An 11,394-nucleotide genomic window follows, 5' to 3' on the forward strand; every position below is an offset into this window, starting at 1 on the left:
AGAGGCATTTAGGCCACAGAAGGCATTCAAGCCACAGAAGGCATTTATAGCCACAGAAAGGCATTCAAGCCACAGAAAGGCATTTAAGCGACAGCAAGGCATTTAAGCCACAGAGAGGCAGTCAAACTCTATTTAAGTTGATTTCAGTAAGGATGGGCATTAAATAACAGGATTGGGGAGTTTAACAGGGCTAGTTTATTTAATTACATACAGGTAGGTAGGCACAGGGAAAAAGCCCTAATAAATCACATTTTTCTGAAAGAGAATTACAACACACAAACCACAGTGGGCTTGTTAACAGAAAGTTATAGTATAAAGAGGTGTGTGTGTTTGTGCGCGTGCGTGTGTGTGAATGACTTTGAAATTGCTGACTAAAACTAACTAAAGCATTTCAAGGACTTGAAGACTTGAGTGGACACCCAACAAGAAGGTAAGACCTTCCAGGAAATATATTCCCAATAATCCAGTGCTGTGCCCACTGCCCATCCTTCTTGATTACTGTTTCTCTCTTGAACCAGGGCCAGGTGGTTGAACACTGACCTCAGTGTCCCTCTCAACCACCTCATCTCACCTACCTCATTGGCCCCCTGTTGGTCAGACAGATACATGATGAGGTGAATACCTTTGTTCAGGTGACATGAACTCAATGAATAGTATGGACTATTGCAAGCATTATGCTCCACTAACTACAGCACATAAAAAAGTATATTGTTTATTGTTGTAGTATTTTGCCCTTGAACCTAAAAACATAGCTTTACCCAATGTACTATGAATTGAAGCTATTGTTTGTTTATCAGATGCACAGATTATATAATGTTGGAACGGATCGATTTCCTCTGCTGTATGTTTAGAATTTTGACTCCAAACTGTGCGCTGCATTGCTCTCCAGTGAGATCATCCGCTGGGTGGGGGTGAAATGAATTTTAAAGCTTGGCTGCATTAGGCCTCTCTGCCTCAGTCTGTTTCAAATGGCAAACACCAGTGTGATGTCTTCAGGACCTTGTATTCCCTTCTCAGGAAAGGGTTTCTGTTTAATATCACCTGTGAGCAACACTGAGAAAATCACACTGGTCTTTACAGAGAGGGCCAGCTATAAATCCTAAGAGGTGTTTGATATATAAACCTTAGCCTTAATAACATGTCAGGTCTGTTTCAAACTCCAGTCTGTGTGAGTAACATTCTCTGTACAGTAGCCTAATACTCAACTCATGTTAATATTGGTTCATCTGTAAATCTATGTATTATTGTGTACAGTGCAATCAGAAAGTTTACACACCCCTTAACTTTTTACACATTTTGTTATGTTACAGCCTGAATTTAGAATTTATAAAATGTATATATGTTTTAGTCACATACACAATACCCCAGAATATGTTTTAGAAATGTTTACAAATTAATAAAAACTGAGAAGCTGAAATGTTAATAAGTATTCAACCCAGGTTTTTCAATGCCTTGCAAAGAAGGGCACCTATTGGTAGATGGGTAAAAATAAAAAAGCAGACAATGTGTATCCCTTTGAGCATGGTGAAGTTATTAATTACACTTTGGATGGTGTATGAATACACCCAGTCACTACAAAGATAGACGTCCTTCCTAACTCAGTTGCCGGAGAGGAAGGAAACCGCTCATGGATTTCGCCATGAGACCAATGGTGACTATAAAATAGTTACAGAGTTTAATGGCTGTGATAGGAGAAAACTGAGGATGGATCAACATTGTATTTACTCCACAATACTAACCTGATTGACAGAGGGAAAAGAAGGACAACCTTCAATGTTATGTCATAATTGTCACGTTCTGACCTTTATTTCCTGTGTTTTGTATTTAGTTAGTATGGTCAGGGCGTGAGTTGGGTGGGCAGTCTATGTTTGATTTTCTATGATTTGGGGTTTTCTATGTTTCAGCCTAGTATGGTTCTCAATCAGAGGCAGGTGTCATTAGTTGTCTCTGATTGAGAATCATACTTAGGTAGCCTGGGTGTCACTGTGTGTTTGTGGGTGATTGTTCCTGTCTTTGTGTTTTGCACCAGATAGGGCTGTTGAGGGTTTCACACGTTTCTTGTTTTTGTTGTATCAGTTGTTCATGAGTAAATTTTCATATTAAAAGAACCATGGACACTTACCACGCCGCATATTGGTCCTCTGATCCGTTTCGCCTCTCCTCTTCGGAAGAAGAGGAGGAAATCCCTTACAATAATGACGTAAAATTCTGGCAAATTAGGCGGCTCAAGCTGTTGCATATACACTGACTCTGCGTGCAATGAATGCAAGAGAAGTGACACAATTTCACCTGGGTAATATTGCCTGCTAACCTGGATTTCTTTTAGCTAAATATGCAGGTTTAAAAATATATACTTCTGTGTATTGATTTTAAGAAAGGCATTGAAGTTTATGGTTAGGTATACATTGGAGCAACGATACGCACCACATCGATTATATGCAACGCAGGACACGCTAGATAAACTAGTAATATCATCAACCATGTGTAGTTAACTAGTGATTATGATTGATTGATTGATTGTTTGTTTTTTATAAGATACGTTTAATGCTAGCTAGCAATTTACCTTGGCTTACTGCATTTGCGTAACAGGTAGGCTCCTCGTGGAGTGCAATGTAATCAGGTGGTTAGAGCGTTGGACTAGTTAACTGTAAGGTTGCAAGATTGAATCCCCCGAGCTGACAAGGTAAAAATCTGTTGTTCTGCTCCTGAACGAGGCAGTTAACCCACCGTTCCTAGGCCGTCATTGAAATTAAGAATGTGTTCTTAACTGACATGCCTAGTTAAATAAAGATTCAATAAAGGTGTATAAAAATATATTTTAAAAATCGGCCAAATCGGTGTCCAAAAATACAGATTTCCGATTGTTATGAAAACTTGACATAGGCCCTAATTAATCGGCCATTCCGATGAATTGGTCGACCTCTAGTGCGTACGGCCCAGTACACCACTGGGGCCTAGCTCCCTGACATCCAGGACCTCTATACCAAGAGGTGTTAGAGGAAGGCCATAAAAATGGTCAAAGACTCCAACCACTCAAGTCATAGACTGTTCCCTCTGGTACCGCATGGCAAGCAATAGCCGAAGCAAGTCTGGAACCTAAAGGACCCTGAACAGCTTCTACCCCCAAGCTATAAGACTGCTAAATAATTAGTTAAATAGTTAACCAAATATCTAACCTGACTATCTGCATTGACCCCATTTTGCAATAACCTTTTTGACTCATCGCATGCGCTGCTGTTACTGCTTAACATATATCCTCTTGGCTAGTCACTTTATCCCTACCTATATGTACATATCTACCTCAATTACCTTGTACCACTGCACATCGACTTGCTACTGGTACCCTGTGTATATTGCGGAGTTATCGTTACTCATTGTGTAGTTATTCCTCGTGTTATTATTTTTCTATTTTTTTAAAAGGGTATGACAAATAAAATGTGATTTGAATTGATTTGACAGAACTGTGCATGCAGAGTGGAAGTGACAAAAACATCTGAAACTTGGGCAATAGGGCTATCTATGTCAGGTGTTCTGAGACACTGCTGAACAAAAATGACAATATTCACATGCCGTCATCAGGGACACGCATGTACTCTCCAAGGCTGTTGAGCCCATTTATTCATTTGCTAAATGTTACAGGAGTCTACTGCATTCCAAGTGGAGATGAAAGAGTTTAAACGGACTGCCAGTTAACCAAAACCATTGTTAGACCAGGCCCTTGTCTCTGGGGGTTGAGAGCAGAGTTGTCATGCCCATAGTGGGCACAGGGGAACATGCCCTGTAAGATTTGTCCTGTTTCCAATAATAATAATTTCACATAATGTTTAGTTGTTGTTGTTTCTCTGTAATAACACTAGCCATCTAGGAATTTTCTGAAGTAGGCTTTAGCTAGCCCAGATAGGTTCCTAATCTCCCAACCTCATAACTAACTACCAAGAAGCCATTTCAGGCTATCAAATTAGAGTAGTTAGCTTGTCTAACTATCTTAGCTGGCATACCTGCAGGCAAGGTTGGTAGACTTGAAAAAAGCATGCAATAACTAAATGTACTGAATAAGACTCACATTCCTTTCAATCTTTCACATAGATCTTAGCATTGATGCAGAAAAGCATATTTAGTTCATTAAAAAAAAATACAGACAGCTCAAGTGGTATGCTTTAGCTATGCAGAAAAATATACATATAAATACAAATATATATTTTTACATAAAATTAAGCATAACAATTATGGCTCTAGATTGTAGGAAAAAGCTGTTTCGGATTTTTATAAAATGCAAAATGCCATTCTCATGTACTTTGTGACACCTCAAATTTTTGGGGTGCGTGATGTCCCTGGGTGAGAGTCTCTGGACTTATGCCTTCCTCCCAAATCTGTCTTAAAGGCCCATTATCTTAGTAAACAAAAGACTTGACCTACTTATAACATGATCAATACTGTGGTGAAATCGACAACGCTAGTTATCAACTGCACTACTGTTTCAGCTGTATCACTGGTCATCAACTTTGGTAAAATAAAAAAAATGTAAATTGCACTTAGTGAATGCCCAAAAATGTGTTCATGAAATGATCCAGACTCGCAAACAATAACTGTCTGAGACATTGCTCATTATATGACATTATAATAAAACAGTCTATATGCAAATAATAACTGAATCATAGCATGGTCCATTGAGTCGCCTTTATGGCTCAGTTATTTTGTCTGGATAATTTTATAAACATTTACAAAATGTTGCCAACGCCTGACCCGACAACCAGAAGCAGACACCACATTGAACTGTCGGAACCCTTTATAATCATTTGACTATATGGGAGGGGCTCCATACCAACATAAAGGATAGCGGGTGCTGGGAAGAGATTCGGTACATAACATCCCTTCTACATCTGTGAAAATGCCGTTGGAATTGTATCTTGATCTGCACTCTCAGCCATGTCGCTCTGTGTTCATTTTTGCAAAGAAAACAAACATTCCGTTTGATTTCAAGTTTGTTAATCTGGCTACAGGTAGGCTACTGCGAGATATTTGGAATGTGATTTATAACGTTTATATTGAATATATAGTATTTATGTTGACGACTTCTACACAACAGAGTTTTGGTGTGTATAAAATATGTTCAAATATAGTGAAATTCTATTCGAGGTAAATCCAAAAAATATTATTTTGAAGCAAGCACCCAACCATTTTAGTAAATATGGGCCTACTGCAAATACAGTTAGGAAGTAGCCTAGCCTATTATGACAATGAAAGTTCGATTTTATATGTATATATGTAGGCCATAAACTTCTAGGTGAAAACAACCAATTGCAAACTTTGAACTTGTTACATAATGACCTTGTTTGTTTATTCAGAAGGTAATATCTAACTGGACCCAATAACTAGATAGAAGTCATGAAACATGAAAGACATACTGTATATGGAAAAGTTTTTTCACAAAGATAATCATCATGCTATATGTGTAAATTCATTATAACAACAAAATAACTATATTTTCTTAAAAGTAATATTGGATAAATCAGTGTCACAATTGTTTTGCTCCTCAGGCCAGCAGTATGGGGAAGACTTTGGTAAGATCAGTGTGGTGAGAAAGGTTCCGGTCATGAGAGATGGAGACTTCATTCTTACAGAGAGGTAAAGTAGCCTACAGTAATCTACACAGAGACACTTCCCACTGGTTGAATCAACATTTCAATGAAATGACTTTGAACCAACGTGGAATAGACGTTGAATAAGTGGGTGCCTAGTGGGTTACATGTCGACTCTAATTAGGTTTCTAGGGAGTTCCTTAAATTAATTGTATATCTCTCCTTATTTTTAGTGTTGCCATCCTAAAGTACCTGGCTGAAAAATTTGGCACCTCAGATTCAGACCACTGGTACCCAGCAGACCTGCAAAAGCGAGCCCGGGTCAACGAGTACCTGTCTTGGCAACACGCAGCCATGCGAGCCCATGGCTCAAAGGTGTTCTGGTTCAGGGTAAGATATAAACATCCAATATGTCCTGTAAGTGGAACTGCAATTAGAAAAAAAGGTTCTACCTAGAACCTAAAAGGGTTCTTAGACTGTCCTCATAGGAGGACCCTTTGAAGAACCATTTTTGGTTCCAGGTAGAACCCTTTTGGTTTCAGGTTTGGTTCCGTTCCACAGGTTTGGAACGGAACTTTCAGGTTTGTTTCTGTTCCATAGGAGAACCAAAAACGGTTCTCATATGAGGACAGCCCAAGAACCCTTTTGTAAGCTTTTTTTCTAAGTGTGGACCTTGGCTGGTTATTGAACCATTTGTACACAAATCATTTCTTACGTAATAACTTAGTTAATGACTGAAGGAAATCATTAGCATCATTGGTGAATAGACATTTTATTGCTGGATTATTTTATTAAATGTAGACTCAGCGACATGACTCAGGTGCATAAAGTAAACAGCATAGTGGGTCGATTTCCAGAACAACTAAGAGAATTGAAGCGCGAGGCTCAACTTCTTTGTTGTTTTGGTGCCCTGGCTACCACACTGTGAACAGTGTTGCAACTTGCTAATTTCAATATCTCCGGTGCTGTTCGTGGCAACTTCATTTTGCTCAGTCTACCTTTAAACCATATTGAATAAGTATGGGTATAGACACAAGTGAAATTTTTTAAATATTTACATATTTTCAGGCAATAGTTCCCATCATAACTGGTTCAGACGTCCCTAAGGAGAAAATGGACTCTGCTATGGAGGACCTGATACTGTCTCTGAAGGTGTTTGAGGAGAAGTTCCTGGATGACAGACCCTTCATCATTGGGGAAAAGATCTCACTAGCAGACCTGGTGGCAATAGTAGAGATCATGCAGGTGACATTACATTTGTAAAATGTGAAAGCTTAGGGAAGTGTGAGTTGTGCATGATTTTGAAGCTATTGTGTGAGAGATTCTCTCACTAACTGTTGTAAATGTCCCTCCCAATGTCTTTGGTTGCAGATTTGCGCTGTACTTTCCCTGAAATTATATGGGTTTTCCTGTGTGTGCATGTTTTTCAGCCGGTTGGCACTGGTCTGGATTTGTTTGAGAACAGGCCCACTCTCGGTGCCTGGAGAGACAGGGTAAAAATGGAGCTTGGCGAGGCTCTCTTTGACGAAGCTCACAAGACCATCATGGATGTGGCCAGCCTGCCTCAAACCTTTGAAAACAATGGAATGCTGGAATTTCTCAAGCCAAAGATACAGAAGATGTTCAACTAACTCATGATGAGAACATTTTGACCACCAAGTATTGTGTGACAATGCTTTTCATTTTTGTCTTAATTTTTGTATGTCTTTGCACATTTTATTAGCAACCTGAACCCAAGTTTAGACGTAACATAGTAAACGCACATCCGATACTCCAATTAGTATGATATGTTATATTTCGTATTGTATGTATTAATTTGTGGAACTCCATCAACCATTTTGTGTGATATGTTACAAATTACAATTCATATGATATGTTACAGATTGCAATTCATACAATATGTTACGTTAGCTAGGTGGCTAAAGTTAACTAGGCTAGGGGTTAGGGGTTAAGAGAAGGGTTAGCTAACATGCTAAGTAGTTGCAAAGTAGCTAAAAAGTAGTAAGTTGTTGCTAATTATCTAAAATGCTAAAGTTGTCCGTGATGAGATTCAGAACACACAACCTTTGGGTTGCTAGACGTTCCCGTTATATGCCCATCCAGCCACCCTGACTAACCACCCTACTTTTTGCCTTAAGTAACCATCTGTCTTATGTTACCATACCAAATATAACATATCATACTAATTTGAGAGTCCCGGATTTACATTTACTATGTTACGTCTAGTCTATGAGACCAAGCTGTTATTAGAATAAACACTTACTTTCTTGATAATAAATCAAATAAAATCTAAATGTGTCTTTTTCCAATTTTTTCCAATTTTTTTTAATTCTTAAAAATAAAAATAAACAATAGAATGTAAAGTACTATTTGGTGAGAGATGCAAAGGTTCTGCAGTCCAAAACCTGAAAGAAAATTCTTTAAACTCTTCCCATTTTTCCAAAACGGTTTAGTTCTAAAAAGAAAATGCCCAATTAACAATAGAATGTAAAGTACTATTTGATGAGATATGCAAAAGTCCAAAACCTGAAAGAACATTCTTCAAACTCTTCCCATTTCATTTACAGTGCCTAGTGAAATTCTACACATCCCTGGCACAGTTTTCACCTTTTGCTGCCTTAATAAAATTATGTAGATCTAAAAAAGGAAAAAATTGGATTTTTAGTGGATTTTTCCCCTGCTTATCTACCCAACCTGCTTCACATTAACAAAGTTACATTTATAGAACATTTTCTTAGTTAATAAAAATATTAAAGAAAGATGTCTTGCATAAGATTTGCATATGTCTTCACACTCCAGAGTTTGTACTTGGTGGAAGTGCCTTTGGCAGAAATTACAGCTGTGAATCATTTTGAATAAGATTCTACCAAATCTGCACAACTCTATCCATTGTTTTTGTTAAAATTGCTCCAGCTAAGTAAATTTGGCTGGTAATCATTGATGGACAGCCATAATCAAACTTTGCCTCTGATTGTCAAAGATTCAAGTCAGGACTGCTACTGGTCAACTCAGGAACACTCAGCACCATGCTGGTGTGTCTTCGGCATTAACATTTGTATAATTGTCCCTCTGAAAAATGAAACTGACATTGAAATAGTGTAGACTTTCACTAGGCACTGTACATAAAGCCACACTCCTTAATTTGTGCAAATCATCAATAAGAAAATACATAAAAAATATAAAAAGACAAATAAAGCCAAAACATGCACCGCTACGTAAAAGTAAAATACTATGAAACCCAGTACACCTAAGCATAAAAAGCCAACAACAGCAGTAGCAAAAAGGAATTTTACAACAAAATAATTAGCACCTGCTTGTAATATCTGGCAATGACAAACATGAAGTATATTGTGACATAATACACTGCCCTGAAGAACTGAAAAGGAGACATTGTATTAAAACTCAAAAGCATATCAAGCTGCCCCAGTTTCTCCACTCAGGCTTTTGCTTGATGCATTTGATGCCTTGGTACCGCAGAAAAGAGCCCCGAGTTTCTCCCGCAGGTTCTTATTGGAGATAGTCAAGAGAACGCCTGATGCTATGCAATAGAAGGAGTAACCCAGCAGGAGTGAGTTAATGCTAATGTCAGAGCCATATAGTTTAGAGAGGTAGAACAGGGAGATGATGGTCAGAGTGGTTATGTAGACGCCCACCAGGGCCACAGTAAGCTTGCACACCAGCAGGTAGGAGTCAGCACTCTGAACATCGGTCTTGTTCTTTCTCATCTCCAGCGTGTGTTTGCAGAGATGGACCACCAGTCTGATGGAGGAGGGAACCATCACCATCACAGGTAATGGAGCCAGGTAGCAGATGAAGACTAGCACATAAAGGTTCATGTTGATCCAAGTGGGGAATAGAGGTGTCTTAATCACACAGGTGGTGTTCTTTGTCACAGGTGTTACGTATGACTCGTTACGGTAATTAAGGGATAAGAAGGGGGAAAACATCACACAGGAGTTCAGGAAGGTCACTGCAAGAGCCACGTTGATGATGGGTGAGATGTTTGTCTTGATCTTAGCGAACAGCTCAGAGGTGAAGTTGACCACCTTCACACAATAGAGGACACTCAGCCAGGCGATGGACCAGAAGCTCAAATAGCTACTGCTCAGCCACACATACAACATGGCACAGAAGAACATGGGTAGATCATCCCAACACAACACCCCACGCCACATAGTGACTACGATGCCAAAGGTGGAGAGGTGCAGGAAAACATTACCCAGGGAGATAGTGGAGATGATCAGTCCCACAGTCTGGACACCACCAGCCTTCCACTGCTGGAACATGGTTGTTATCAAGTTGAATGTGTTCCATAGCACTCCAACAACGACCAGGACAGCTATACCATACAGCTGGACTTCATGTTGTCCAGAACCCATAGTTATAACCAGATGAGAACGATTTGGCAGAATTCCTCTTTGTTATGAAGCAGAGTATTATTCACATACCATTTTATAGAGAAAATGAGTATTCCTATGCAAATCTGTTTCTGTGAGTAATGACTCTCTGAGATAATGTAAATGAGGGACAATGTTGATTGATGGTAGGGCATGGCCATTCCACAGCAGAATTTGAAAACACAAATTAGCCATGAGGAAGACAAGTCACGTTATTCATAACCATTTTGCTTTTATGAAAAGCATGCATGAAGTATACATTGACTAGAATGTAGACTATTACTGGATTTGCAATGCTGTAACCAGACACAGATTCAATTGAAGATGCAAGATAGTCAATACTTGTATCATCTCAACCACTCTCATTGTCCCTAGTGAGGATAACCATGACATGTTACTTACTGTCTGCCTTGCCACTGTCCATCGTGCCATGGTTTTTGTTTACAGACCAGACAGTCATTTACTTACAAGAATCTTCTGTTGGTGGTTTTACATTTTTAAACCATGGAAATTATATGTATTTTATTTTCCTTTGCCTGATGAGGCTGAATGTATTTCCTTATTCAAATCCATTATGTATTTCATTTGTACAAGTTAGCTTATTCAAAATGAAGTTTTGTGCTTTTCATCCTGTTTCAATGTCATGTCATTCACAATGCAAATGGTTTTGAGCGCATAGTCTCTTTTCTCCAGATTTGATATTTTTCTCAGGCATAATTGCACAAGCAATGTTAATGTCACACAATAACAAAAATGAAATATATTGAACTACGGTGAAACTAAAGCTAGTATGTGACACAATTATAACATCCTCATTTTCAAGCTCCTGTGGTGGCCAAATACATCCAGTTCCTTTCCATACTAATTATTTACTGCTATCTAGAGTTTAAAATTATTTCTTGATTGGGCACCAAATCAGGAAACTTGTTTGGCACAACTTTCACCCCAAAGAAACTGTCACTCATACTGCATAAAAAACATCAAGCCTACTGTAGCCTATATCATATCTGGACTAAGATGCAGTGCACATCTTCACAATCAAGTTAAGTGGTCCGGATACAGCCATGCCCAGATACAATGACTTCCTTCATAGGGATATGTGACCCTTTGATTTGCAAATACTGATAGTGAAATCTTAATTTAATCTAATTTATCAGTGTACCCCATGGTAGGCCTACTTCATATGTTAGTCTTTAATTCATATGAATGCATTCGTGTAATTTTCATGTAATAAATGATCAAATCATTTCAAAGTAGCAAATAACATAAAACAATAGACAAACGCTACTTTGTTCCAGCTTTGGCTGCACAACAGGGATACATGCATAATGCTATACAACAACGACGACTGGACCAGTCTTGAATTTTAAAGACGTAGAATATTGTTTGGTCAGTGGAACTGAAACAGCTCCAAGCAG

The 11,394-nt window shown here is 38.6% G+C and overlaps 2 protein-coding genes across 2 annotated transcripts; one reads left to right on the forward strand and one right to left on the reverse strand.

Annotated features, from left to right (window-relative positions):
- Positions 1–4,807: 4,807 nt before the first annotated feature.
- gstt1a (glutathione S-transferase theta 1a) lies at positions 4,808–7,873 on the forward strand. The gene is made up of 5 exons (XM_020470332.2): positions 4,808–5,000; positions 5,538–5,625; positions 5,813–5,969; positions 6,648–6,824; positions 7,010–7,873. The coding sequence occupies exons 1-5, from the start codon at positions 4,889–4,891 to the stop codon at positions 7,208–7,210; spliced, it is 735 nt and encodes a 244-aa protein (XP_020325921.1). The 5' UTR covers positions 4,808–4,888; the 3' UTR covers positions 7,211–7,873.
- Positions 7,874–8,992: 1,119 nt separating this feature from the next.
- LOC109873425 (taste receptor type 2 member 40-like) lies at positions 8,993–9,965 on the reverse strand. The gene has a single exon (XM_020465080.2). It carries the CDS (start codon positions 9,956–9,958, stop codon positions 8,993–8,995), a length of 966 nt encoding a protein of 321 aa, XP_020320669.1. The 5' UTR covers positions 9,959–9,965.
- Positions 9,966–11,394: the final 1,429 nt, after the last annotated feature.

This window comes from Oncorhynchus kisutch, linkage group LG3, assembly GCF_002021735.2.
Source record: "Oncorhynchus kisutch isolate 150728-3 linkage group LG3, Okis_V2, whole genome shotgun sequence".
Lineage (NCBI taxonomy): Eukaryota > Metazoa > Chordata > Actinopteri > Salmoniformes > Salmonidae > Oncorhynchus > Oncorhynchus kisutch.

What these genes read in the sequence shown, in the direction of transcription:
- gstt1a (XM_020470332.2), top strand. Translation starts at nt 4,889, where the DNA reads ATGCCGTTGGAATTGTATCTTGATCTGCACTCTCAGCCATGTCGCTCT. An exon ending in GTTTGTTAATCTGGCTACAG is followed by an intron (nt 5,001 to 5,537) that starts GTAGGCTACTGC and finishes TTTGCTCCTCAG; the next exon opens with GCCAGCAGTATGGGGAAGAC. An exon ending in CAATAGTAGAGATCATGCAG is followed by an intron (nt 6,825 to 7,009) that starts GTGACATTACAT and finishes CATGTTTTTCAG; the next exon opens with CCGGTTGGCACTGGTCTGGA.
- LOC109873425 (XM_020465080.2), bottom strand. Translation starts at nt 9,958, where the DNA reads ATGGGTTCTGGACAACATGAAGTCCAGCTGTATGGTATAGCTGTCCTG.